The following is a 26940-nucleotide window of genomic DNA, read 5'->3' as shown; positions in this document are numbered from 1 at the left end:
TCACACACCTGGATCAGAATGGCATGTTTGGAGCGGTGTGTGGAGATCACACTGCCTGCCACATCATTCTGGAAGTCTAAGACTTCTAAAAGCTCAAGTTTCTTAACTGAAAATTTTTTGTTTTGATCTGAATGAAGAAATGGCAGTTGTGAGAGCAGGGAACTCAGGGTGCCGATCCCAGGGTGCAGAGCCCAAAGGCAGATCCACATCCAGCAGGGAGTCCAGGCCCTTTTTGAGCAGGTTTATCCCTCTCTTCCTGGGTCACACAGCTCATCCCACAGCCCTGTGAGGCTGTTGGGCAAGTGGCTCAACCTACCTGTGCTATGGTTGTCTTCTCGTTGTTCCCCTAGGGCCAGGGGAGATGGTGCCCACCACACAGGCCGTAATGTCTTGGTGAGGATGTAGTGAGGCAGTGTGGTGAGAGGAGCGTGGGGCTGCCCAGTGGGGACAAGGGCCTCCTCCTGTGTGAGCTCTTAGAGCAAGGAGCTCTGGAGGGAAGTGACGGCTGCAGCCACTTCCGGCGGCATTTCTGTCGCTGTGATAGAACAGTTTGGGAGGAGAGTGTGTGTTTCAGTATAGAACACTCGGGTCACTGATGCCGAGGTCATGGAGGACATTGCTCACTAATTTGCTCTAATGACTGGCCCTGCCTGCTTTCCTTCAGCACCAGAACCAACCCAGAGGTGGCCCCACCCACATGGAGCTAGACCCTCCCACAGTAGTCATCAACCAATAAAATGCACCACAGCTTTGTCCACAGGCCAAGTGTGGTGGTGGGGGGGGCATTTTCTCAGGTGAGGCTCCCTCTTCCCAGCTGCTGTAGTTTGTATCAGATCAACACAAACTAGCCAGTGGAGAGGCAGATAGGGCTGTGCCTTGGGAGCAGCCCCACCTGTATCCATGGCCTCCACAGTTGGGGGAAATTCTAGGTGTTGGCAGGTGGTGTATACTGGGGAAAATGAGTTGTACACCTTTGCACACCAGTGACTTCACAGCGGTCACCAGAGTGGGATCTGTTAGCCATTTGCAGGTGATTCTTCCAAGTTTGTCCTAGCTGATGAATCAACCTTGATCCTCCTGCCTCGGTCTCACCAGACAGGAGAGGTGGCTCAGCAGGTACTTGCTATGGAAACACAGCCTGTGTCCAAATCCAAGCACCCACAGGAACAAAAGGCCAGGTGTGGCCATGTCAGGCTTGTATCCCAGCACTGCGGGCTTCAGAGACAGGAGGATTACCAAGGCTAGCTGGCTGCCACCCTAACTCCTTGTTCAGTGGGGGGGGGGGTTGGGGGCTGGGAATGCTGTCTCAGGGCAATAAGGTAGGGGAGTGATAGAGCAGGGCGCCTGGTGTCCTCCTCTGACTTCCCTGTGTTTAGGATAGGAGGGAGAGGGGAGGAGGAAGGGATGCTCTAGTGGATACTGACTCAGGGTACAGGTTCACTTCCTCCGCTGCCACTCCTCTCTCACCTAGGGTCTAGTCTCAGGGTCTTCATTTCCTGCCGCTGTGGGGTGTGGACCGCTGGATCACCTAGGGTCTAGTCTCAGGGTCTCCATTTCCTGCAGCTGTGGGGTGTGGACCGCTGGATCACCTAGGGTCTAGTCTCTGGGTCCCCATCTCCTGCTGCTGTGGACCGCTGGATCACCTAGGGTCTAGTCTCTGGGTCCCCATCTCCTGCTGCTGTGGACCGCTGGATCACCTAGGGTCTAGTCTCGGGGTCTCCATCTCCTGCTGCTGTGGGATATGAACCACTTCGGCTCCTCTGAGAGCTGTGACATCCTCAGGGCCAGGCCGTGTTAATACCTACAGGACACGGCCTGGCATCCAGTAGCCTCTTGATAAACATCTCAGATTTGTTGACTCGCACATAGTTCAGAAGCCAGTGTATGAAATAAATGACAAATGATGTCCTTGGACAAAGCGAGAGTCTTAAAATAGACACAGGCAAAAACGGAAACAAGTCATTTGCTTTTCTGGGATCACGGGGAAAGAATGTGCTCTGAGGGCTCACATGAGCCCCACAGAAGAGCCCCAGTGCTGGCTTGGTACAGCTCAGATCCTCCGACCCACCAGTAATGGGGAAGCTCGGAAGGTCTTCAGTACAGCCCCCAGATTAAGCCAGGTGGAGTTCTAAAGTCCTTGTACTGAAAACTAGCAATTTCTGGCTCTGGAACAGCCCATGCCCTGCTCTGACCCCTTTGCCTCTGTATTTTCCACTCTCACCAGAGAAGTCTGCAAAGGGCAAGCATGCCTTCAAATATGGCCACAGCTCCTAAGAGCCTTAGGACTGTTTGTCTTTCCCAGGGAGCAGCCTGTGTCAGCGTTTTCCGAATAAAGGTTAAAATATGTATATCTTAGTTTTCCCACCAGATATAAGACATGTGGCCAAGGTGAAAAGCTTTGCTGCATCTGTTTTACTATGGTAAGAAGGAAGCTGTTCAAGAAAAAGATTTACTGTTGGTGAGCATCGCTCAGAGATGATTTGCCTGTGACTGTCGGGCTTGAAGCATGGTAGGAAGGGATCACCCCGGACACCAGCTCTCCAACCCTTGAGGGTTAGCATGAAGTGAGCACCGGCGGGGCCAGAGCCAGCCTGGATGCTTCTTTAAACTCCCAAATGCTAGTCCTGGACTTCTGAATTACCCTCCGCTCATTATGTCTGCATAGAGGATATAATAGCCACTGTTGACCGCTCTACCTGCATAGGACACGCATTTGGTTGTTGTTTGGAGAAGGAGTCTCAGTGTGCAGCCCAGGCTGCCCTCCAACTCACCGTAGTCCAGTCTGCCCCCCACCTCACCGTAGTCCAGACTGCCCCCCAACTCACCGTAGTCCATGCTGCCCCCCAACTCACCGTAGTCCAGGCTGCCCCCAGCTCACCGTAGTCCAGGCTGCCCCCACCTCACCATAGTCCAGACTGCCCCCCACCTCACCGTAGTCCAGACTGCTCCCTAACTCACCGTAGTCCAGGCTGCCCCCAGCTAACCGCAGTCTAGGCTGCATCAGCCTGCCAAGGGCTGGGGTTACAGATGGGCTCAACACACCCTGAGAAAAACATATTTTTAAACTTCTAATTGCTAAGATTGGATGTCCTTTAACATAGAATAAGCTATACTGATTCACACTGCCTGGGGTCTCGGAGATATGACTGGATGTTATGACCAGAGATGGTGACAGAGGTTGTGATCAACTAGGGACCGTGGGGTCTGGAGGAGCCTTTAGGAACCGCACATTTGTTCATTTCTCTCTCCCAAGAGTGGAAGGCAGAACACAGGGAATGCTCAAATTCAGTAATTATTTGAAATACCACCTAATTAAGGGGAAATGATCACACTAATAATGGTTCTAAAAACATAAATGACAATATTGTAATGCAAAATGAAAGTACGGGTAATTAAAATTCATTCCCAAAGATACTCACTCAGTCAGCCCTCTGTGTCTGTGGGTTCAAAGTTTCCCTCGTCATTGTTCCTGAAGCCGTACTGCACAGCTGTTTCCATGGTGTTCTCATTGTATTAGGCGCTGGTGGCTGTCTGGGGAGGATGTGTGGGTCAGGTGCTGATCATTTGTGCTGGACTCTGGTGTCCATGAAACAAACCCTCACTGACACTGAGGGATAACCATGCGTGAGGACCAACGCTTAAACATGAGGTAGATCAGACGGTATCTGCACTGTATGATTGGTAAGTGAGTAGAGCAGAAAAGCTCTGTTGAAATTACCATGACTCAGCCCTGACTTTACAGAGTAAGAATGTGTCTCTGGCTATGCTTGTGAGCTTCTGAGGTAGTCCCAGCATTCTATGCCCCCCAGTGTTTATACTTCTGTGGAGGTCCCATGTCCCTGTGGATCTGTGTGTTCAGAACTGCAGCAATGATTGCATGTCTCTTCAGAGGCAGGGTTATTAAAACAAAGGCCTCTTGTTTTCTGCTTCCTGAATCACTTGCTCTTGGGAAGTGATAGCTGCCATGACACTCAGTTAGCCACCGGAGAGACCCATGTGACAAGGAACACAGCCTGCTACCAACAGCCCCTGAGCATCTCAGAATCTCTGCACCAGAAGTTGGCAGCATTTTCTCTGCAAAGAAACCAGATACTGAATAGTCCCAGACTTGTGGACCCTGTAGCCTCTGTCACAGTTTGCATACCGATTGTCCAGTTATAGTTGCCCCTCAGCCTCGTGCCAGCTTGGATGGCTGCTGTCTGAGTCCACTCAGACTCCTCAGAGGCTCCGACCAACGCTCCCCAGCTGCGTCCACATCTTCAATCCACCTTAACTCTAAGATTTTGATTTATTAAGCCACTGAATTTTGGAGTGATTTGTTAGGCACCAGTAATCCAGAAAAATAGGGGCTCTGGGTGATCCATGACCCAAGTTCAGCCATAAGTTAGCTGTTGATGAAGCTGGACAATGGGCACACGGAAGTTTTTTTCTCTTTGTAATTAAGACAGAAAGGTTTGTCTGAAATCAAGCACCCCACCCCAGGCCTGTGACTCTGAGGCCTGTATTCTCATAGCTCCCTCTCCCTTCATAATACTCAAAAGATTACATAAAGGCATACCATCATTGCTGTAGTGTTTTGGATGCATAGATCACAGAAACACACAGTGGACAGGCATCCCTCTGAGGCATAAATACCAAGAGGCACTGACCACTGAGGACCATCTTGGAAGTGGGCAAACAGACAGAAATGTATTCTTACTCCGTGAAGTCTAGAGTTGGGACAACTGTTGACTGCATTTCCTCCACCGCTCTCTGCCACCTTAGACCCCCAACTTCTATCCAGTGGAGGCCTTTGTCTTTAAATGCTAGGGCTGCTCTTGAGTCCTCTTGAGCCTGTCCCTGCCTCTCTATGCTTGCACTAGGTTAGTCAGAGCCAAGAGGTGGGGACCTGCTCACTGCTGGAACACAATGGCGCACAGTCCAGTCACTTTCTCCTCTGGCAGTGCTCTAGCGGTTCATCTCCATCCCCACAGACCTGCACCAGAGACAGGCTCTCACTCTGTAGCCCAGGCTGGCCTTGAATTTACCCTTCCTACATCAGCCTTCTGAGTACTGGGATTGCAGGTATAATAACTAGCTTTATAGTAAATTGAAAAAAATCCATAAAAAAGGAATGACATTGTAGATGGAAATTTCTGTTCTGCTCAGTCCGCAGCCAACAAAACACATAGAGGCTTGTATTAATTACAAACTGGTTGGCTTATTAGCTCAGGCTTATTATTAACTAGCTCTTACAACTTAACCCATAATTCTTGTCTGGGTTAGCCACATGGTTTGGTACCTTTGATCAGTGAGGTGTTCTCATCTTGCTTCCTCAGCATTGGTTGACGACTGCAGACTGAGTCTTTCCACTTCCCAGAATTCTCCTAGCCTGGTCGCCCCTCCTACACTTCCTACCTGGATACTGGCCAATCAGCATTTTATTAGACAAGTGACATCTTTACAGGGTACAAGAGCATCATCCCACAGCATGACATGACTGCTTCTAGGCGTGGCGGAAAAGAAGGTTTATTGTAGATAAAAGAGAGAGCATAGCCAGAGGCAGGGGAATCTGGGGGAGTCCAGAGACTGAGCTGGACCATGTGAGGAGGAGAGAGGGTAGAGGAGCCGAGAACCAAGAGGGGCAGCCTGGGCCAAGAGACTGGTCAAGGGGGTAAAAGGTAGACCAAAAAGGGCCAGGTAACCAAAATGGCTGCAATTACATAGACACAGGCAGCTGGGGGAAGAACAGCCAGGCCCCCAGAAAAGTTTAGGGGGTTGGGGTATGCCAGCCAGGAGGGCTCTATAACTGGTAGAGACTGAGGGGCAGAGAGAGAACCTGCTTTGGCATGTTATTGGGCAACTCAATCAGCCATTTGCCCTAGGTTTGAGATAGAACTTAGGGCAAACGACATTCCACCTGTCAGGCACACAGAACAGGTGTTTGAAGCAATCCGTCTTCTGTTCTGTTGTGATATCCACCTCCCTGACCTGGCCCATGAGTGGCCCGTGAGTCTGTATTCAGATCTGGGGCCCTTGTTAGACGAGGAGACTGGATAGGTGTCATTCTTTCTGATCCTATGGTTTCCAGGATGACTGTGAAGTAAGATTCAGGTTGTTTCACGGTGACAAGTTTCCTAGAGCAGGTGTGCTTGGTAATACCATTTACAGTGGGCGTGAAATTGTGAATGAGACCTCCTAGGGAACCCTGGAGAGCAACCATCAGGAGACCAGACCATTTCATGTGCTTAGCTACAGTAGCCCATTCTCCTCCCTTGGGAATTCTCCACAATGTTGTTTCCCTGTTCTCAGAGTAAGAAAAAAAATCGTCCTTCCTGGTCCTCTGTGAGGTGATTTTTTTTTTTTTTTGTCCTGCTTTCTTGCAGGCTCTGGTTTAGAGCCCTCAGGGCAGTTCTGCCTGGAAGGTGCTGGCTATAAAGCTGGTCTTGCCTCCCAGCAGGGGTAGGAGAGACTGTGCCTGTTGTATTGTTTGAAAAGTGAGTCTAGAGTCTGCCTGCCCTAGCTCCTGCAGGGAACTTTTTGGCAGAGACAAACAGGCTTATTTTTAATTTGCCAGTCTGGGTTTCCTGACAGCACAAGAGAAAATGAACTGCCGCGTGTCTAAGAGGCAGCTCCTACCGTGTCTGTTCTCACATGTGATAAAGACTGTTTTGATTAGAGACAGATTAAATCTAGGTTGCTTTTTGGTGGAAAGGGGATGTGAGGAAATGGAACTAATGTGTTGACTTTTTCCAAGTATGCACTACACAAAAGTTTGTCATTTACGTACTTGTATGTTAATGTGCACGTGCGGGCTTTTCTCCCGGTAATAGCAGGCAAGGGGAAGGTTGATCCTCCTGTTGGGTTCAGCCCATCGATTGGAATGACTGTTCTCAAAAGAAAGCATCCTTCCTCTATGAATGACAATGATATGTGTGCTCATGTGTGTTTACATGAGTGTGTGCACGTGGGTTCATATGTGAGTGCAGTGAATGTATGTGCGCTCATGTGTACCTGCATGCGTGTGTAGGTATATGTGCATACATACATTTGCATGGACCTGTGGTACCGGGGATGGCACTGCTACACGGAGCCTCTTCACTCTGAGACAGGATCTTGCTAAGCTGTTCATGCTGACCTCTGACTTGAGGATGTAGCTAGGTCGAGGTGGACACAGCCTCTCCTGGCCTAATTCACTTTAAGTGCTGCTGTGCTGTAGGGTCACAAAGGAAATGTGCCTCCAGGGTTGAGAGAAAGCAGCAGGGAGTGGAGAGAGGAGCAGGTGAGCACCCAGGTGCCTTGAGGGCAGCCCCTTCCCTCTTCACAGTTCGGTTTGGGAGTCTCGGCCACGCTCTTGACAAGTGCAGACAAGAATGGAAAGTTCATGTGTGTGGTTTCTTTCCTCAAAGAACCCTCCAGCTATGATGAGAAGTGAGGCATGCAGGCATCTGCGGGGGAGGGCATCATCCCCCTTGACCTGGTGAGGTGACCCTCCCCCAAAGGAGAGTAACTATTGCTTCCACAGCCCAGTCCTGTTCTCCAGAGAGATTCCAGGCCTGCACTGAAAGTCAGAGTCAGTCTGCTAGGGGGAAAGGACCTGCTTTCTTGGGCAGCATCCTTGGGCAAGGGATTCTGGGAGTGTTCTTGAGCTTGTGACTCCAAGGACTGGGCCACGGTTACAGTGTGGGAGAGACATGTAAACTCAGCAGGTCAGATAGCCTTGGTTTACCCAGGTGATCACTGCAGAATCGCCAGGACTAGACTCGACATATGCATTGTGGGTGGGGTGACCCAGAGGTGGTCACAGGCGGTCAGCCTGGGAGAAGCCAGCGCCATCCCTACAGGTGCCATGTTCCCAGAGGTGGGGACAGAGTTGGGAAGGTTGTGATGGGTTAGCATTGACTTTCCAGGCCAGTGGGGGTGATAGGAGGTTTCCAGACTGTGCAAGCCTGCCAATGCACAGCTGTGCACAGAGCAGTTCTCCTTGCTACTGTCAGTGTAGCAGTGTGACTCCCCTTCACCTCAGGGAAGCTGAGGTCGCCAGCGTTTTACACAGCCTCCGAATACATGGCGACTGTTTAAACCAGTTAGCTTTAGCTGACTTCACTGTTTGCAAGCGTGTTGGGTATGGGGAATGAAAGTGCCTGCATGTTCTGGCTTTTGATATGTGGTGGCTGTGTCCTGTGCGCTGAGTCAGTATGGACCACACAGTCCTCAAGACTCTGCCTGGGGACAGAGAGCCCCATGCCACCCAGGCGCCCAGGAGCCATGGGAAGGTGGCATGAGGTTTCCAGGAAGATGGGTTTGTCCTAGGGACCAAGAGCTGCATTTCTGCAATTCTGAATGTGTTCATGCTTGTCATAGAAGCATGTGGAGATTAGCCTGTGTTTATCCTGATGGTGAGGCAGAGGCAGGAGGATGGCTTTAAGTTCCAGGCTAAACCGGGGCGGTGGTGGCACACACCTTTAATCCCAGCACTCGGGAGGCAGAGGCAGGCGGATCTCTGTGAGTTCGAGACCAGCCTGGTCTACAAGAGCTAGTTCCAGGACAGGAACCAAAGCTACAGAGAAACCCTGTCTCGAAAAACCAAAAAAAAAAAAGTTCCAGGCTAGCTTGGACTACATAGTTCCATTCCAGTCCAGGCTGAAGAGTGAGTGCCTGTCTAAAAAGATGAGGGGGAGGAGGAGGAAGGAAAGGTGGGGAAACGGAAGAGGGAATTGGGGGTAGATAGGAAGGAAAAGCTCCTCATTCCAGAATTCAGCCGGGAGAGCCTGGATCTTTAACAAAGCTGAGGAAATGAAAATTGACTGTGGAGCCAGTGCTTAAAGAAAAATTCACCAAGGACCTGAAAAACACAAACTGCCCACCATGCCTCTCTCATCGCTGAACTCAACAGTGCGTTCCACTTAAAACCCATCCTCCCTCCCTCCCTCCCTCCTTCCCTCCCTCCTTCTTTTCCTCTCTCCCTCCCCCCTATCCCTTTGTTCCCCTTCTTCCCCCATCCCATCATCCCTTGCTCCTGATAAACATGGCTTCTCTTCACTCTGGTTCCTCCTTAGACTCTTAGTCTGCACAGTTAGGGGGCTCTGTTTCATGGTCCCCAAGGGGACCCTGTGTCCTCAGGCTGCTGAGGGCAGAGCTGGACTGAGCTGGGGAGCTGACAGTGGAGCCAGCTCTGGTTTATGGTTTCATTGTATTTTCCTGTCCTTTTTCACATCACACCTTCAATTAGATATTCCACCTTAACTACTGTGCTGCTTGATGCAGGTAAAAGAAAATTGTTTTTTCCGGTTCCGAAGAAGTAGGCAGTTCCCCCTGGCAGGTGGCTGTTGAGAATCCAGTGTCACATGGATTTGTCAGTAATCAGGCGGTGAGAACCATATGTTTTAGGCTAAAATTCTAGCTTTGAACAAAAGCCTAGACATGAAAACATGCTAAGGAATAATTTGCCAGTTCCTTGTGAACTGAGGGAGAGCTGGGAGTCCATGACGTCACCACGCAGTGAGTTCCTGGAAAGCCAGTGGACACTGCCTCTGCCCCTTCGGGGCTATGACAAAATGCCTTAGTCTGAATTATTCATGAGCGATACACGGCAAATGCTTGTAGTTCTACAGACCAGAAAACCCAAGGTTGAGGCTCTGCTGGGCTCTGTATCTGGAGAGGCCTTGCTTACTGCTTCAAAGACAGAGCCTTGCTGCTGCAAGCTCACATAGGAGAGGGCAGAGGGGGCTTGCTCAGGTGTGTGTGCACGTGTGCGCGTGTGTGCGTGTGTGTCTGTGTGTGTGTCTGTGTCTTACCCCCCCCCGCCCCCCATTTGTGTATTGCTGTGAATTCAGGACTTTGACCCTCACACGTGCTTGGGAGGCCCTCTACCACTGGCACTTAGCGGTGTTCCCAACCTATTCAGTCTGTTTTATGAGAATACTAATCCCTTTCATGAAGTTCCAACTCCTGATAGCTCAGCCACTTCCCCCAAACCCCACCTTTTTGTGTGCCACAGTGCTGTCTGGTTCCAACTTGAATGGGGGGACACTGGCATTCAGCCCTGTGAACTTCCTGTGTGGAGGTGACCATCAACACTTCACCTCTCTGCCCTCCTGTGAACTTCCTGGGTGGAGGATGGTAAATCACCACTCTGCCTTCCTGTGGATTGTGGGGACTCACGTAACCTCCTAAATAAGTATGTCAGTCTGTTTCCCTAGGACCCCCGCCCCCCCAACACCCCATGAGAGCCTGTGCCTCTGGTGTTCAGAGTTCACCGAGTGGCAATATTTGTTGAGGTGGGAGCAGCGGAATCCTGAAAACCTAGACAGCTTGCCAGAAGATCCAGGCAATGCATGGGAGCTGGGCTTTGTTCAAAGTTAGAGCATGTTAGATCAGTTTGCAGTAAAACTATGGGACAGATCTTAGCCATTTTTTAAAAGTCCACATTTATTTAAAACTGCAAGAAATTTTGGAGCTGGTGTTTGCTTCACTATTTGATGTGTTTGCATCAAATGTGTAGGATGGGGCGTGGCAATGCAGGGTTCAACACGCAGAAGCCCGAGGCAGGGGAATCACAACTATGAGGCCAGCCTGGTTATACACTAAGACCCTGCCTCAAAAATCAAACCAAGAAAGAAAATGGGGGAAAGAGCCATGGAAGAGAGCCTGACACCTGAAAGGAGCAAACAGTCTCAGTCTGGCTTTTACACTCTTATACTAGCAACAGGCTTGGTGTTACAGATGCATACCAGGTTCACTTTCTGTCCAAGACTCAAGCAAACAGGTTGAGGCACCATGAAGGGTGGCTATGGAGAGAAGAGCCTCTGGGCAAGCCGGATGTGACTCAGCTCTCTGCAGCATCAGCAGCCCTGGCTGTGGTCTGGCCTAGTACCACCCCAACTCTCCCCTCTGTTAGGCCTGTGTTCTTCAGAATATCCTCTGCTACTTCTGGGCAGGGGAAGGAGGATCCTCCTCTATAAAACATTCTGTTTTAAAAGGGAAAACGTATAAAAATATAAATTCATTAAGAATGTTGAAAACGATTGGGTGGTAGTGGTGCACACCTTTAATCCCAGTACTCAGGAACCAGAGGCGGAGACAGGCGGATTTCTGTGAGTTCAAGGCCAGCCTGGTCTACAAGAGCTAGTTCCAGGACAAGCTCCAAAGCTACAGAGAAACCCTGTCTCGAAGCCTCCCCACAGTCCCCCCCCCAAAAAAAACCCCATATTCACAGCATACAGAGGTGTTGTGAGGAGGTTGCTTGTTTGTTTCCCCTGCCCAGACTCCTGAAATAACCACACAGAAACTGTATTAATTAAATCACTACTTGGCCGATCACTATAGCATATTCCCAGCAAGCTCTTACATATTAAATTAACCCATTTCTATTATTTTATATTAATTTACCATGAGGCTCGTGGCCTACCTACCAGCAAGGTTCCAGCTGGCAGCTCACATCTGGCAGCTATACAGCATCTCCTGACTCCACCTTCCTTCTCCCAGCATAAACTAATCCAGTTTAGTTTTCCCACCTACCTCTATTTCTGCTAAGCCACTGGCCAAAACAGATTTATTCATTAACCAATAAAAGCAACACATAGACAGATGGACCTTCCACACCACAGAGGCGAATCCCACATCACCTCTCCTTTTCTGTCTAGACAAAAAGAAAGGTTTTAACTTTAACATAGCAAGATTACATACAGCAAAATAGTTATAAAGCAAAAATTATAGTTATTATATTTATTCCATTTATATTTGGCAAACCAAGGAAAATACTCTATCATCTATCTTAGCTTTGTGAATCTAAAGTTTTATATCTAATCTATCTTTTATAATTATAACTATCTTTCTTCAATTCCATCAAAGACTCCAGAAGAATATAATGTTACCTAAGTAAACAGGAAGTGCATTGTAAGCAATTTCCAAAACTCTAGAAATGGCAGAGATATCTTGCTGCCTGGACAGTCACCCAAAGTTCTTCTGTAACATTGGGGCATCCATCTTCAGCCTACAGACTCATAGTATCCAGCAAACTTTTCCATGAAGCAGGAAATTTTGAAGACAGTTCCGTCTATTTTGGCAGTTTGTCAGTCACTTTCTTCGGTGTCCTGCAGAATTTCTGACAGACTCTTTCATGAAGCAGGAACCCTGAAGGACTGTCTCACCTTTAGGGAAGTTCAGCAGTCATTTTTCTGTGGGTCTTGCATGTCCAGTTCATATAGCATACCCAGTCCAAGCAAGAGCAGTTTCTTGCCAATGGCTAACAAACTCCATAAGGAAAGCCTCTTTGATGCCCATCATCCTCTTGAAGTAGATTGGTGCTGCCAGGAGCAGACGTGTCTTATTGTCATGAAAAGTCCTAAGTTCTTAAACATTTTAAATGCCATATTCTGTTAGTCTTTGAAAGGCTGGAAGAATAACTACCCATCTGAAATATATCTATGTACATCTAGAAAACCTAACTAACATGACTACAAGCTTGACCATTATAAATGACTATTTATTAACCTGTATTTCTTTTTAATTGATTTTTATTGAGATATACATTTTTCTCTGCTCCCGTCCCTTCCTCTCTCATCCCTTTCAATCTGCTCCCATAGTTCCCATGCTCCCAATTTACTCAGGAGATCTTGTCTTTTTCAACTTCCCATGTATATTAGATCCATGTATGTCTCTCTTAGGGTTTTCATTGTTGTCTAGGTTCTCTGGGACTGTGAGTTGTAGGCTGGTTTTCTTTGCTTTATGTTTAAGAGCCACTTATGATAATTGTCTTTCTGGGTCTGGGTTACTTCACTCAATATGATGTTTTCTAGCTTCATCCATTTGCCTGCAAAATTTAAGATGTCATTTTTTTCTGTTGTGTAGTACTCCATTGTGTAAATGTACCACATTTCCTCATTCATTTTTCAGTCCAGGGGAATTTACGTTGTTTCCAGGTTCTGGCTATAACAAACAAAGCTGCTATGAACATAGTTGAGCACATGTCATTGTGGAATGATTGAGCATCCTTTGGGCATATACCCAAAAGTGGTATTGCTAGGTCTTGAGGAAGGTTGTTTCCTAATTTTCTGAGAAATCGCCATACTGATATCCAAAGGGGATGTATCATCTTGCAATCCCACCAGCAATGCAGGAGTGTTCCCTTTACCCCACAACCTCTCCAGCATAAGTTGTCATCAGTGTTTTTGATCTTGACCATTTTTACAGGTGTAAGAATCTCAGAGTTGCTTTGGTTTGCATTTCTCTGATGACTAAGGTTGTTGAACATTTCCTTAAGTGTCTTTCAGCCATTTTAGATTCCTCTGTTGAGAGTTTTCTGTTTAGGTCTGTACCCCATTTTTTATTGGATTATTTATTCTTTTGATGACAAATTTCTTGAGTTCTTTGTATATTTTGGAGATCATACTTCTGATGTGGGATTGGTGAAGATCTTTTCCCACTCTCTAGGCTGTTTTGTCTTATTGATTGTTTCCTTTGCTTTACAGAAGCTTTTCAGTTTCAGGAGGTCCCATTTATTAATTGTTTCTCTCAGTGTCTGTGCTACTGGGGTTATATTTAGGAAATGGTCTCCTGTGCCAATGCGTTCAAGTGTACTTCCCACTTCCTGTTCTTTGAGGTTCAGTGTGGTTGGCTTTATGTTGAGGTCTTTGATTTATTTGGACTTGAGTTTTGTGCATGGTGATAGATATGGATTTATTTTCATTCTTCTACATGTTGATATCCAGTTATGCCAGCACCATTTGTTAAAAATGCTTTCTTTTTTCATTTTATAGTTTTTGCTTCTTTGTCAAAAATCAGTTAATCTGTATTTCTTAATTATAGATTACATTTTTAATGAGATGTACAAACACAATACCTTAATCAAGATCAGAAATATACATATAACAAAATTGACCTTAAATTTGTATGAATAGACCAAGATCCATACCAATGCAAAGTACTCATCTCTATAGCAAATCCCCCTTTAAATGTAAACAAACATTCATAAACAATCATTTAGGGAATTTGGGCATAGTTCTCTCCAAACTGCTTCCTGCTTTTTGTTGGGTCAAGTATTTTGGGAGGTATATGAAGACCTTTTGCGAGGGTGGGGGGTCTTGGTCCATCAAACCACAATAGTCTGGAAAGAATCCGTAGGTTCTCATCCTCTGTGGAAACAAAAGCAGAACCTCCTTTTCAAAGCAACGTATTCTTAGACCCAAATTTTGAAGTCAAGATACCTTTTAAGTATATGTATATGTATATGTATATGTGTGTGTGTGTGTGCGCTGGTTTAGCTTAGCAGCCTCCAGAATCAAATGTCTCTCTGTATTTAGCTCTTTCACAGTCAAAAAATTCAAAGGAAGCACAATAATATACATAATCCAGACTCTCTGCCTATTTTCCATCTTTATGTGGCTTATATTTTTACTCTGTTGCTTTTTCTACAAGTTTAATATTTGTTTTATTATCTTTACTCCTTTAATCTATGACTCTGTACTCTATATTATAACTGTCTATACTCCTTTTCCTCTCTCTCTCAAGCCTACGTACATTTATGTAACACTGTGATCCCTTTACAGGTCTTTTTATCTGAATTTTTCTTTATTGTGTGCATATCTGTAATTATTTTTTGACCAGGGGGACTTTTTTTTAATGCTAAGCAGGCATGGCTAGGACCAACTCTCCCTGTTGGCTCCACCCAGCCCAATCTGGCAGAGGCATGTTCATTGCCTCTGAGAGCCAAAGTGTCACCATTAAGCAAGTTTGTTTTTTTTTTTTTTTTCTGAGACAGGGTTTCACTATAGCTTTGGCGCTTGTCCTGGAATTAGCTCTTGTAGACCAGGCTAACCTTGAACTCACAGAGGTCTGCCTGTCTCTACCTCCCCGAGTGCTGGGATTAAAGGTGTGCACTACCAGCACCCGGCCTGCTATTAAGCAATTTGTAGCACACTGCTCACAGACCCCTTAAGTGCTCTACCTTCTGAAAGAGCCAGAGCTGTTTGCACAACTAGCACGAGCCAGGAAGCCCTCCCCTAAAGAAGCTGTGCAGCCTTGGCTGCCAATGCTGAGTCAGGAAGACCTCTCTTAAAGGAGATGCAATGCCCCGCTTGCCACCAGCAAACAGAGCCCATCTGAAAAATAATGTGGCTACCACGAAGCTATGCTAAACTGTGTGTGTGTGTGTGTGTGTGTGTGTGTGTGTGTGTGTGTCTAGAAATTTTTTCCAAGCTCTCTCAGGTTTTATGTGGATGTAGCTGCTCCACGTTGGGTGCCAATTTGTAGATGGAGGCTGTTTGTTTATTTCCCGGCCACCCAGACCCAAAATAATCATATAGAAACTGTATTAATTAAAGTGCTACTTGGCCTATTAGCTCGGGCTTCTTATTAACTAACTCTTACATCTTAAATTAACACATTTGTATTTATTTTTTATTTTACCATGAGGGTCATGGTTTACTGATAAGGTTCTGGTTCTTTCTCCTTCAGCAGCTACATGGCATCTCCTTGACTCTGGCTTCTTTTCTTCTCTATCTCTGCTTGAAGTTCCAGCCTTGCTCTATTCTTCAATGCCATAGGCTTAAAGCAGCTTCTTTATTAACCAATGGTAATAAAACATATTCACAGCCTACAGAGGGGAATCCCACATCACCCCCTCCCCTTAATCTATCTGAACACAGATTTGCCACCTGGAGGAGTCAGGGAGGCAAAGGCCATAAGGGATCCCAGGACAGACAGAACCAGGGAAGAGTGGGGTATGTAGAACACCAGTCCCGGAGGTCCACCAAGACTCCTTTTCATGTCTAGTAGGACATGTGCATGTGAGCAAACTGATTAGGGAAAGAACCATCAGAGTTGAGACCACTAAGCCTGGTGTGCAGGGTTGGACAATGTGTTCCTGCAGTAGACAGAAAACTCAGAATTCATGGGGAGATGGGAGGACACTCAGGAAAGCCTGCCCCACTAGTAGGGAATAACTCCAAGCTGAGCCCTCCTGTGGACTCACCCAACAAACCATAAAGACATGGTTTTAACTTTTAACTTCATCCCAGAACAATACAAAACTTCCCACGAATATAGACAAGCACACACAATGGTGAGGAGAGCCAGTCATCAGTTTGAACTGACGACAGAATCAGTGAGTACAGATGCTGATAGAATCATTAAGCTATATATAGTCCATGTGTTGTAACAGTCACATAAGACATGGATGATTAAACATGTGCATCTGGTGTCTAAAGAGTAAAGCCTCAGATCGGAAAACACATTAAATAGGATAATTGGCAGACAAGATGTTAGACTAGAAAAAAAATTAGTAAATTTAAGGACACATCATAAAATGCAGCTGAGAGAAAGGACAAAATCTTAGAACAGGGCATCACCGCGCTGCCTGATACCCAGCGATGAAGGACATGGATGGCAAATCTACAATGATCTCATTAAGGGGTGAGTGACTGCTGGCCCCTTGCTGTGAGGACTACAGGAGGAAAGTCCACATTGTGCTGAAGACTCTGGTGGAGCAAGTCAAGAAATGTGTGTGTGTTTGTCTGTCTGTCTGACTGTCTCTCTGTGTGTAGCCCCTTATAGGAATGAGAACAGTTTCTGTAGTCCGGGGCAAGCTGGGAAATGTGGTCTTTCAGCAGGGACATGCGGGGGTTGGTTGATTATCATTCCCCTTAAGTTCTAGCCAATCTTGTACAGCGGGGTGTACAGCCACTGTTTTGAGAAGATTATGAATTCCTTTGCAAGATGGAAAAAGTTCAAAGAGGAAGCCAGGAAAACAAACATCCAGTAGAGGCTGAGGATCAAGAGGCCAGGGAAGAAGAATTCTACACAGGGAAAGAGAAAACCCCAGAACTACTGTGAGGGAAGGCTGAGGACAAAGGAGGACCACAACCCCTGCTGCTGGAGGAAGCCTGGCCATGACCACTGAGGCCTGTCTGGGGACAGGGACAAAAGGGGAGGGCAGCTGGCTCCTGGCGGGATTTCCAGAGTTGACAGCTCCTCTGCCAGTCTACCTCAGCTCTGACAAATGGGGTGGGAGAAAGTTTGTGCCTGGCTGCTGCCCCTGGGAACTCAGCCTGCTGGTAAGGCTGGGTAGGAGGGGAGGGTGCTGAGCTGGGCTTCATCTGGGTGGGGGCACCCCACTCAGTAGTGAGGACCAGAAGTACTTAACCCTGCAGGAAAGGGGACCCGGAGAAAAACAGCTCCATTGAACAGACGGCAAAGAGCACAGCTTAGGCTTCTAAACCAGGCTCAAGACCATTGAGTAGACAGCACCTCGGAGTCCCCAGGACGGGCTTGGCAAAGCCGGCAGTGGGACTGGGGGCTTTCATGTTCTCATGTGGGCAGGAACAGCACAGTGCCCAGACAGGCCTTCCCACTCTGTGGATTCTGTGCCCACAGGCTCAGTAGGGAGGGTACCCAGTAATTTCCAGAAGAATGAGAGGTTTTAGGGCTTTGACAGCCTGGAATAACTCTGGGTGGTTTCCATATAAAGAGTCAAAACCATTAGGCAAACCTGACTGGAAACAAATGCACACAGCAGCCCTGCACAGGGTTGGAGAGCAGCTGAGCAGTGCCATTCAAGGCCTCGGCAGGCTCTTTCTGTTGTCACGTCCAGACGGCCTTGACATGCTCGCTTCATCACAGTCTCCAAGTGGCTTCTGCTGCTCCTGGCAGAATACACTCAGCCCATCTCCAAAGACAGAGGAGAGGGAACCCGGCAGATCCTCAGCACCATCATCCAGGGCCCATTGACGGGGAAGGTCCCTGACAGTGTGAAAGGAGTGAAAAATGTGGGCTCTTACCACTAGGGGGCAAACAGCAGGAGCAGCAGCTTTGTTCTGAGGAAGTTGTGCGCACAGTGGGGAAAACCTGAACCGGAATACAGAATGGTGGGGCACATCCAACAAGAAAAGCGGGAAACTGGAGGCATTGGAGTGCAGGCAGGCTCCAGGAGTAGCCAGACCAGAACTAGTTAAAGTCAGCCAGGAGGAAACTGACAAACTGTATTTTATTTTAATTTTTTTCATCAGTTACAAAAGTAAAAAAAAGGAAGGGAGAGAATTTGGAAGACAGAGAAAGAAAACAGGAAGGAAAGGGAAGGAAGCCTGAGTGAGGTAGGTGTGGGGCCCCATCGCCCACATTGACCGTGGCTTCCTGTTTCTACTCCCTGCTTAGAGACCCTCCCTGCTGCGCTGACACTGACACACTCCTCCACCTGTCTGTCTGCTTGCTTCTTGTTTTCCTGGTCAGGGTATCTCTCTGTACCCCTGGCTGTCCTGGAACTCACTCTGTAGACCAGGCTGGCCTCAGACTCTGAGATCTGCTGTCTCAGGCCACCACCACCACAGGCTTCTTCTCCAGGCTCCAGGTTGCTGCTGAGCCAAAGGGCCAGGCCCTCAGCCTCATTCCTCTCTGCTGGGCTCCAGACTCCACACTGAGGGACTCGGGGATCCTGGCAGGGTATACATAGGACTTCTTAGTGCCCTTTGGATGGTCGGCCTAAAGACTCTGAGACTCTTGTTAAAATGGAGATTCTGATTCAGGGTCTAGGTGAAGTCCACACCCTGCCACGTGTCAGACTCCCAGGCCACAGTGAGGCCTCAGGCTGTGGAGCATGCCTGACATGGCGGGTGAGTCCCAGACCTGCCTTTCTCCACTTGGATGGCTGGTGAGTTCCAGACCAGAGTTTCTCCACCAAGGCATTCAGGAGAGGTGGGCTTTCTCTGAGACTGAGGCCAAACACTGTCCCTCTAAAGCAGAGAAACAATAATGGCACCTACCTCACAGAGTTAGGAGAGGAGGGGTCAGTGGTCTCAGAAGGCCGAGTACAGACGGCGGGAGCTGCTGTCACCAAATCTGGGACATACGGCAAAATATTGAAAACCTTTCTTACCATGTGGGCCAAACCTGCTTTGGTTTGGGGGTCCTGCTTTGGGACAGTATCCCCTCAACTGGAGCTGTGCTTTGCTTCAGGGGGCTGGTGGAAGGCAGGTTTCAGGTCCCTCCTAGTGTGGCCTTGGCAGGGCAAGTTACCTTATTGGGAGCCATTTCATTGAATTAATAAGGTCAGTAGGTGATCTGAATAGGCTTTTGGACCTAGAAAGAAGAAAACACCCCAAGTGGACGGAAGTATCTGTGCATTTGTCTGGTAAGAACAGGCAGGAGGGCAGCAAGGGACTTAGGACACAGCCCAGTGTCTCAGGACCCACTGTGCGTATCTCACTTTTTTTAGGTTAAAAATAAGTGGCTTGGTCTGGCTCACACTGCAGGAGAGGAGGCTTTGCAAAGCCTTGAACCCCAGGGCCAGGTCATGAGAATCATGAGGGACGTATGACCCATGTCCTAAAACCTAGCTGTGGGGACCAGTCCTCAGGGGATCCTGTTTGTTCCAGCCAGTTCACCACGGGAACTAGTGTAGCAGCTCCCAGTCTTCCTGGGTCCTTCTTCTGCAGGGTGACTTCAGGGATATTGGTCTGGAGAGAGAGAGAGAGAGAGAGAGAGAGAGAGAAGAGGGAGAGAGTGAGTGTGTGTGTCTGTCTGTCTGTGTCTGTCTGTGTGTCTTGTTTGTTTAGTTTGGTGTGGGGTTTTTCTTTTTTTGGTTGTTTTGGGGGCAGGGTCATGCTGTGTAGTACAGGCTGGCCTTGAACGCTCCACCCTTTGCCTCGGTTTCCCTGGTGCTGGTCCACGGCTGCGCCACACCTGGCTTCACATTTGTTCTGTTTTGTTGTTCACCTTCTGAATCCCTGCAGTGTGGAAAGTGTAATACTGTAGGAGTTATTATTCCACTGTTAGGAGTCACTAAGCGAACACTTCCTTGTGAATATAGAAGTCTTGGTTTTCAGATTCTACACCAACCCATTTAGTGGGTGTAGCCACGGTGGTGACTCACTTAGTGGGTTCAGGATGCAATGAATGGGGCACGAGGCTGGCAGGCACATCCACGTGCGGAGGGTGGGGCTCCTCACACTATGTCGGCAGCCTTTGAAACGATACCAGAATTTAAGTTGTGAAGATACACTCTTGAACGGTTTGCTTAAGAGAGCATTATAAACAGGATGCCTGTTTTACAGGGTTTGCCACTCTCAGTGTAAAAACTGTCCCCTGAGATCATGTGAATTCCCCAGTTGCCACCCTGGTCCTCCTCCAGGGGAAGCATTGGTCTCTAGGAAGCGGGAAATGGGCGGATCAGAGAAGCAAACTTATCAGCAGCTAGTGGAGAAAGGGTTGCCACTGGTAGCCACATGAAGGACCAGCAGGGCGATTGTTCCATGGCACACTGCTCACCTCCTCTTCGGTCCGCCAGCTCCCAGCTCTGGGCTGTGCTCCAGGTGCGAGAAGGTCAGCACCTCAGCGGCAGGCACCCTGTCACCCTGCCCCCAGGGTGGGTGTGTGATGTCTAATCTAGAATACTGACTAGCTGCCATTTTGACAGCTACAACAGACCAGGATTGAGGTGAGCATTGAGTGAGTGTGAACTGGAATCATGCTATCCCAGGCCACCGTCCTTGCTCCTGGGAAGCCTTGAAGGGGAGCCAGATGTCACAGCTCAACTAGGGAAGCCACCTCAGGAACCTCCTACATTGTCCGCTGTTCGCCCAGGTCCCGGAGACCAGATGCCCAGCTCCATGTAGCCACAGCCAAGGGTTGCTCAGGCTCCTTCCGAGTGAGATTGTTGGGCCCAGGGTTCAGGTGCAGAGAGATTTTAAGCCTGGCACTATCTGACGGGAAGCAAACTTTCAAGCACTTCTAACAGAGGGTCCTGAAGTTTTAGTGTAGGCTTAGCTAGGGAAGAGTCTGAGTACAGGAGGCCAGAGGGGCTGAGATGAGCAGGGTCTGCTGTAGTCATCCCAGATCTGGGGGATCTTCCTGTAGTTCCTCACGGTGCGGGGAGGGGGACACCCAGCTACACAGCTCAGCTTAGGCAGAGGACCATTTGGGTTGTGAGTGTTTGATGAGTCACAAGTTAAAACAAATCCATTGTTTCTTCACTCTGCCGATACTTCATAGGGAAAGGTCAGCTCTATTGTGCTGCCTGATGTCTATGCAGGTTCTAATTTCAGGGTCCTCAGAGTCCAGCTGATGTCTAAAGGGGCGACTTTACTCCCATCCTCCCCACACAGAGAAACTGAAGAGCTGAAGAATGACCTAGAGATGCCCTTCAGCTAGGGCCTGACTCAGTCAGGAATCTCCAGTGAGGGTGACCTAATCCTGAAGGTCCAGCCACAGAGGGAGGCACAGGCTGACACGGCTCAGCTGGCTAAGTCACTGGGATCCATTGCTCTACGGCAAATAAAGGCCACACTGCCTGTGACACCAGGCCACCCTCATACTCTGCCCCAGCAGAACAGCGTGGCTCTGAGGCCTCAGACCCCTCTGGTCCCTAGAGCAGTACTGAGCCAGGCAGCCTGTAGAACTCAGCCTGTTGAATCTGAGCCGACCCTGGGCCTGAGAGAGTGACTGTGGTCCCTGGGGGATAACCCCACAGGTACAGCAATTACAAGGTCAAATGGGACAACAGTCACTTAGGGGGTGGTCATTCAAGGAGGAAATCCCATTTGCCTTGGGTTGAATCCCCACAGGCCAGGCGCTCCTTCTGGGAGAGCTGTGGACTCCCTCCCGGGTGTTCTGCTACTGTCTGTCCAATCAGCTGCACCATGAGGCCTCCGGTGTAGCCTCAGATCCAGGAGGAACAACTTGTACCTCACAGGAGCCTTGGAGCCTTCCTCGTTCTCTCCCTGTCTGAAATGCCAGGGCCTGCTCAGATTCAACACCACTTGACTCTAACACAATTTTCCATTTCTTGTGGTTACTTGTCAACCAGGAAATGGATGCCTCCGCTTGTCCGTTTATTCTTTCGGTCACAGAGACATTTTAAATGTTGGTGGTTATTCACTGACACCAGCTGGCGGGGTCCCGGTGAGGTCATGGTGGACTCTGGCTGTAGTGTCCATCTCCGTGATTAGGGCTGGCAGGGCCATGTGAACCCGGGCTGTCGGGCTGGTCCATGGCCGATAGGTGTGCTGGGCTGAGAGAAGGTGAGTGCTGGTAATGGAAGAGGTGACAGACCAGAAGGGGCACAAAATGTTGTGGCCTGTTTCTGCAGGTTTGTGGACTAACTCAAACCAGCTGTGTCACTCTGCTGGGGACACTCCGTAAATGTGGGGCCCTGGGCAGGGATGGCCTGTGTCTACCCAGTGCCCAGGCTCTTGCAGGAAACACATGCCCTGCACTACCTGCCTCCCCACCTAAAGCTGCTCTGTCCCTGGGTGGAGGAGCACAGGGCGAGGGAGCCTCCAGAGCCATCTCTGGATCATGTGGAAGGAGACAGACCAGGCTACAAGGGGCAGTAGCCCTCAGAGAAGCAAGCTCCATAGATCTGGGGCCTTGGGAGGGCACTTCTGCCTGTGCATGTCAACCCGAAGGCCCAGGGCACAGCCTGGCACATGGTGGGCCAAGGCTGTCACCAGCATCCTCTGCTTTGAGCCACATTTCAGTGTGTGCTCACTGACCAGCAAGTGGACAGAGCCGAGGAGGCCATGCTCTCCCATGCTGCAGGAGGAGGTGTCCCCAGGGAAGCTGTGGGTGCTGTGCAAGGCAGCCCTGTGGCTGTGGACACAGGACCTGAGAAAGGTGCTGGACCTGCCTGGAACCTGGAGTCTCTCAGCTCATAAGGACAGGGTAAAAACCTGGCCTCACTTTTCTGTCCTGTCTTTTCTGAGGTCCCCAGTATCCGGGCTCACGGGAGCATTCTGCCTATACCAGTCAATCCCTCCAGCCTGGTGAGGAATGCAGGAAGCAAGCCGTGGGCAGTGGCCGAGGGGCACCTCCTTCCTGGAGTTCACTCCTCTGCTGGGCCTCTGCAGGACAGGACCTCTGCCCCGTCGGTGCCACCACTTGGATCTCCATGGTTCACCTGGTGCCCTGTGTTCTCTCAACAGCAAATGAAACTGGTGGCGGAAAACCTGAAGGAGGAGTCCCAGGAAGACAGAAGGGAAGCTACCTGAGCCCCAGAGCACTGCCCGTCCTGTCCCCAGCCTGTCCTGAGGAACACCTGCATCACACCTGCACAGGGCGGGGTACCACCTGAACTTGGGCCAGTTGCTGGGCTGTGTGAAGTGACAGACACCGCGGGCACCCTGGCCCTGCAAGAACTGGTTCTGTGGGAGAAGAGGCTGGGACCCTTGGTGGCTCCCTGGTGTCCTCTCATCTGGACCCTCCCAGGGCCTCACTTTGCTCCAGGGCCTTGGCTGCCCTTGAGCTCCATCCCTATGGAGTCCCCAGCTTTCCACACGGCATTCACAGGGCCCACGGTGGGGTGGTGGCTTAGGGTCTGTGCCTACTATACCTATTCTCAGGATCCATGCTGAGGGGTCCCCCCCACCTGAGCTCCTCTTGGTTCTCTATGGCAGTGTGTTGACTGACTCTGAGCTATTAAAGGCGGCCCTCACCCGACTCCTCCTTCCTCAGACTCTGCAGATGCTTCAGCTGCCTCCAGAGCTAGGTGGTGCCGTGGGGTTCCTAGGAGCCAAGAGAAGCCTCAAAGCTCCCAGCCAGGCCCAGGTTTTCTAGGGACGCTGCTGCTGCTGACACCCGAGGGAAGCCCGGTGTGGGCCGGGACCTGCAGCAGAGTGGTGTTCGGGCCAGGGGTGATGTCGGCCATCCCAGCTGAGCCTACAGCGTTCACTGACTCGAGTGTGACAGCCCACCTGGGAAGCAAGGTCTCCAAGAGTGGGCTCTGATGCCCTTGCTGACCCGTGAGCTCTTCCCCAGCAAGAGCTGGGATAGCCTGCTCCACACAGCTCAGGTGTTGGCAAGAGCTGGGATAGCCTGCTCTACACAGTTCAGGGGGCTGCACCTGCGTGCCCCACTTTACCAGAGAAGAGGTGGCAGCTGGCTCAGGATCACTTGTTTTTAGGAGCCCTACTCCGGTTTTTGTCTAATCTTGGAAGCAGAGACACTTCAGGTCATGGTACTGCGGTGAGTTTTGTGGGGTTCCTAGATGAGGCTCACATTTTAAACAGCCAGAAAATGGCAGGCACCAAAGAAGACCTAAGCCCTGGGACCCCAAGGTCTTCCCCTTAGTCCATTCTGGGCTCTTGCACATGCTGGGAAAGGAAAGAATTCAAATTGAGTCCCTGGCCCTGGCTCCTGGTCCCCGACAGAGCCTGAACCAGGGGATCAGTCACAGGAACAGGCTGGTTGTGAACCAGTGACTCCTCTGCCCACATGCGGCCCCAGCTGCCGCCTTTGCTGGTGGATTCCCCTCTGCCAGGGGCTGTGCGAACCTGGCCAGGCTTCCCTGTGCTCACGACCGATGTTCCTGTGTTCCCACTTGCTTGACACCAGGGAGAACAGGAGCCTGTGACCACGGAGAAGATGGATTTAGGAGCACAGCAGGTGTTGGTCTGACAGACTGGCCATGCTGTAAGTGTCCCCAGGACTGAGCACATGGGTGGTCTGTTGTACACAACAGCCGTTCAAGACACTGTGGTTTGAATGAAAGAAGGTGTGGGTGACCCTCTAGCTGTTCCCCATCCTGGTGTCTTTGTCTGGGAAGGTGCTGTCCCACCCTGCCCCGCCCCTTCCCGCCCCACCAGGCCACGCCCCACTCCACCCCACCAGGCCACACCCCACTCCGCCGGGCCACATCCTCTTGACCCCTCACCCACTTCACCTCATTCCCCATTCCCCGCTAATGTCCTGGTCACTGATCCACCAGCCTATTCATTGCTGGTGTCACTCAGCCCTCAGACGAGCCATGACATTGCCCTGTGAGCCTGCCCCACTCCACCTGCCACCCTAAGTCCTCATGATGACTCACCCCGAGGAGAAACCATCCCATCTGCCATTCTCCCTGGCTGCTGAGGAGCCCTTGGGTGGTCACCCTCTGCTTCCAGTTTCTTGACCATCCTGATTACCAAGAGCTGTGGGACTCCAGCTCTTCTCAACTGCTCAGACGACGTGATGTCGGCCCCCGCCTGGCGGGCTAAGGAGTACCGTGAGTCAGTGCCCAGGGCAGTGGTGCCTACCAGGGATGGGCCTATAAAGGCCGGAATAGAATTCAAACCATTTTCCTCAGAGCGGGGTGGTTGAGGCCCAAGGAGGAAAAGGGGAAGCTCCACCCTGGGAAATGAGAGGAGCCTTTGGACACCACACCTGGTCTTCTCCTCACCATCCAGAGGCTTCCACAAAGGTCACTGGGAGGCACACTGCATAGGCCAATCGTGGGAAAAGAACCTTGGCTTCAAGAGCCCCAGGCCCGAGGGAGCCAAGTGTCAGCCCAGTCTCTCACACAAGCCTGGTCCCACAGGCCCTGCTGGAAGGCTTCCCAGCAAGACAGACATAAAGCATGACATGGAGCCGAGCCTGGGTGCAGCCCTCTCCAGGAAAAAGGCGCTCCAGGGGCAGCTACCCAGTGTTCAAGTCCTTGTACCAGCAGCTTCCAGAAGCGGCCAGGGCTGTATCCAGGGTTCCAGGCTCAGGGAGACCTAACCTACGTCCCAGAGGCTGTTGAGCCTGGGCCTCACTTTGCCATAGGAAGATTTGGAGGGCTGGTTCCTCCCTCCAGTGCAAGATACAACTGCCACCAAGTCCCACTGGTCAGAACTGGAGGGCAATGGGGTTGGCCCTAGGCCCACTCACTCACAGTCAAACTTCATAGCCTGAGGTGCATGGCCAGCTCTAGTTCTGAGCCACAGACACCCCGGGCACCGCCCTCACACCCTTCCCTGGAGCTCCAGTGGGCGTTCCAATGCACGCCAGAGCACCCTGTGGTGGCTCCAAGGCAGACGATACCTGTGCTGGCAGCCCCAGGCGGCTCTAGGGCGGGAAGGGTGTCAGGTGGGGTGTCCCCCACCCCCTTTTCCGTTTGTATCTGTCTGTCTATGGCACACTATTAACCCCTCCTAGCAGCTAAGTATCTCAGAACAAACTTCGAAAGAAACCCAGCCAGGCTTCAAAGTAGAAATCCAGCCTCCCCCCCCCCACACACACTTCCCTTACACTGGCTCCATTCGATGGGCAAGGAAGCGGGTACACAGACCTTGAGAGACCCGCCCTTTGCCAGCTACCAGGATGGTGCCTTGCCCATAGCCCCTCACCTCACAGATCTCCTTCCCAGCAAAGGCCTGCAGCTCCTGCCTGCCTCCTTCCAGCAGGAAACAAGTATCAGGGAAAAGGCTAAAGATCACAGGATGAAGGCCAGACAGGCCTGGAGTTTACAAACCCTGCAGCCTCTGAGGACCATGCCTAGTGCAGTGTTTCCACCAGTGACCTGATGGCATGGGCCCTGGGGGACTCCATGCTCCACTCAAGGGTGGTCTGAGGAGAAGGGGACCCAACCATCTGGAGCCTCTGCCAGGCCAGCCATGTCCTCGGGTAAGGGGGCAACGTGGAACAGGTGAGCTGATGGAGGACAGGGAAGGATGGGGCGGAGAACCAACTGAGGTGCAGGACACCCAAAGGTGCTCACAGAACATTTACCAAGTCTTCTACATTTTCAAAGACTGAAGAGATGGCATTCTGATGAAAAGACAGAATCCAGCTAGAAAATTCAGCAGGGCCTGTCATGGGAAATCCCCATACTTGAAAATTAAGCACTTCCTAAAACATCACGGTTTAAAGATTTATTTTTATGTGTACGAAGTATTTGCCTACATGTGTTTCTTCACACCATGTGGGTGTCTTATCCAAGGAGGCCAGAAGGGGATGTTGGGTCCTCTAGAATTGGAATCACTGATGGTTGAGAACCACCGTGTACCGGGTGCTAGGAACCCAGTCGTCTGCAAGAGCAGTCAGTGCTCCTAACCACAGTGTCATTTCTCCATCCCCGTGGTTTAGTTTAAAAGGATCTCACATTTCTGAGTAGAGAAGAAAAACAAGAGAAATAGAAACCTGAAGGAACTGTCAGGGTGACGGTGGAGTCAGAGACTCGAGCCACCACAAAGGGCAAGCGAGAGCATCACACATTCATGGGATGCGGGATGA

At 50.1% G+C, this 26940-nt stretch overlaps 1 protein-coding gene across 4 annotated transcripts in view; it reads left to right on the top strand.

The window, feature by feature from the left end:
- The window catches only part of Ano10 (anoctamin 10), a 113116-nt gene extending 89569 nt beyond the window's left edge, over positions 1-23547 (top strand). For 3 of the 4 annotated variants that reach the window (XM_026778977.1, XM_013346641.2, XM_026778978.1), the window contains exon 13: positions 22893-23546. In XM_026778977.1, the coding sequence (XP_026634778.1) occupies positions 22893-22958 (66 nt within the window). In that variant the 3' untranslated portion in view covers positions 22959-23546. Of the gene's footprint in view, positions 1-22892 lie in introns of all 4 variants that reach the window. The other variant, XM_026778979.1, reaches the window with a different exon arrangement.
- Positions 23548-26940: the final 3393 nt, after the last annotated feature.

The sequence above is a fragment of the Microtus ochrogaster genome, chromosome 5 (genome assembly GCF_000317375.1).
Source record: "Microtus ochrogaster isolate Prairie Vole_2 chromosome 5, MicOch1.0, whole genome shotgun sequence".
NCBI classification, from domain to species: Eukaryota; Metazoa; Chordata; class Mammalia; order Rodentia; family Cricetidae; genus Microtus; species Microtus ochrogaster.
The sequence above is the reverse complement of the archived record's forward strand: the minus strand, read 5'-3'. Positions and strand labels throughout refer to the sequence as shown.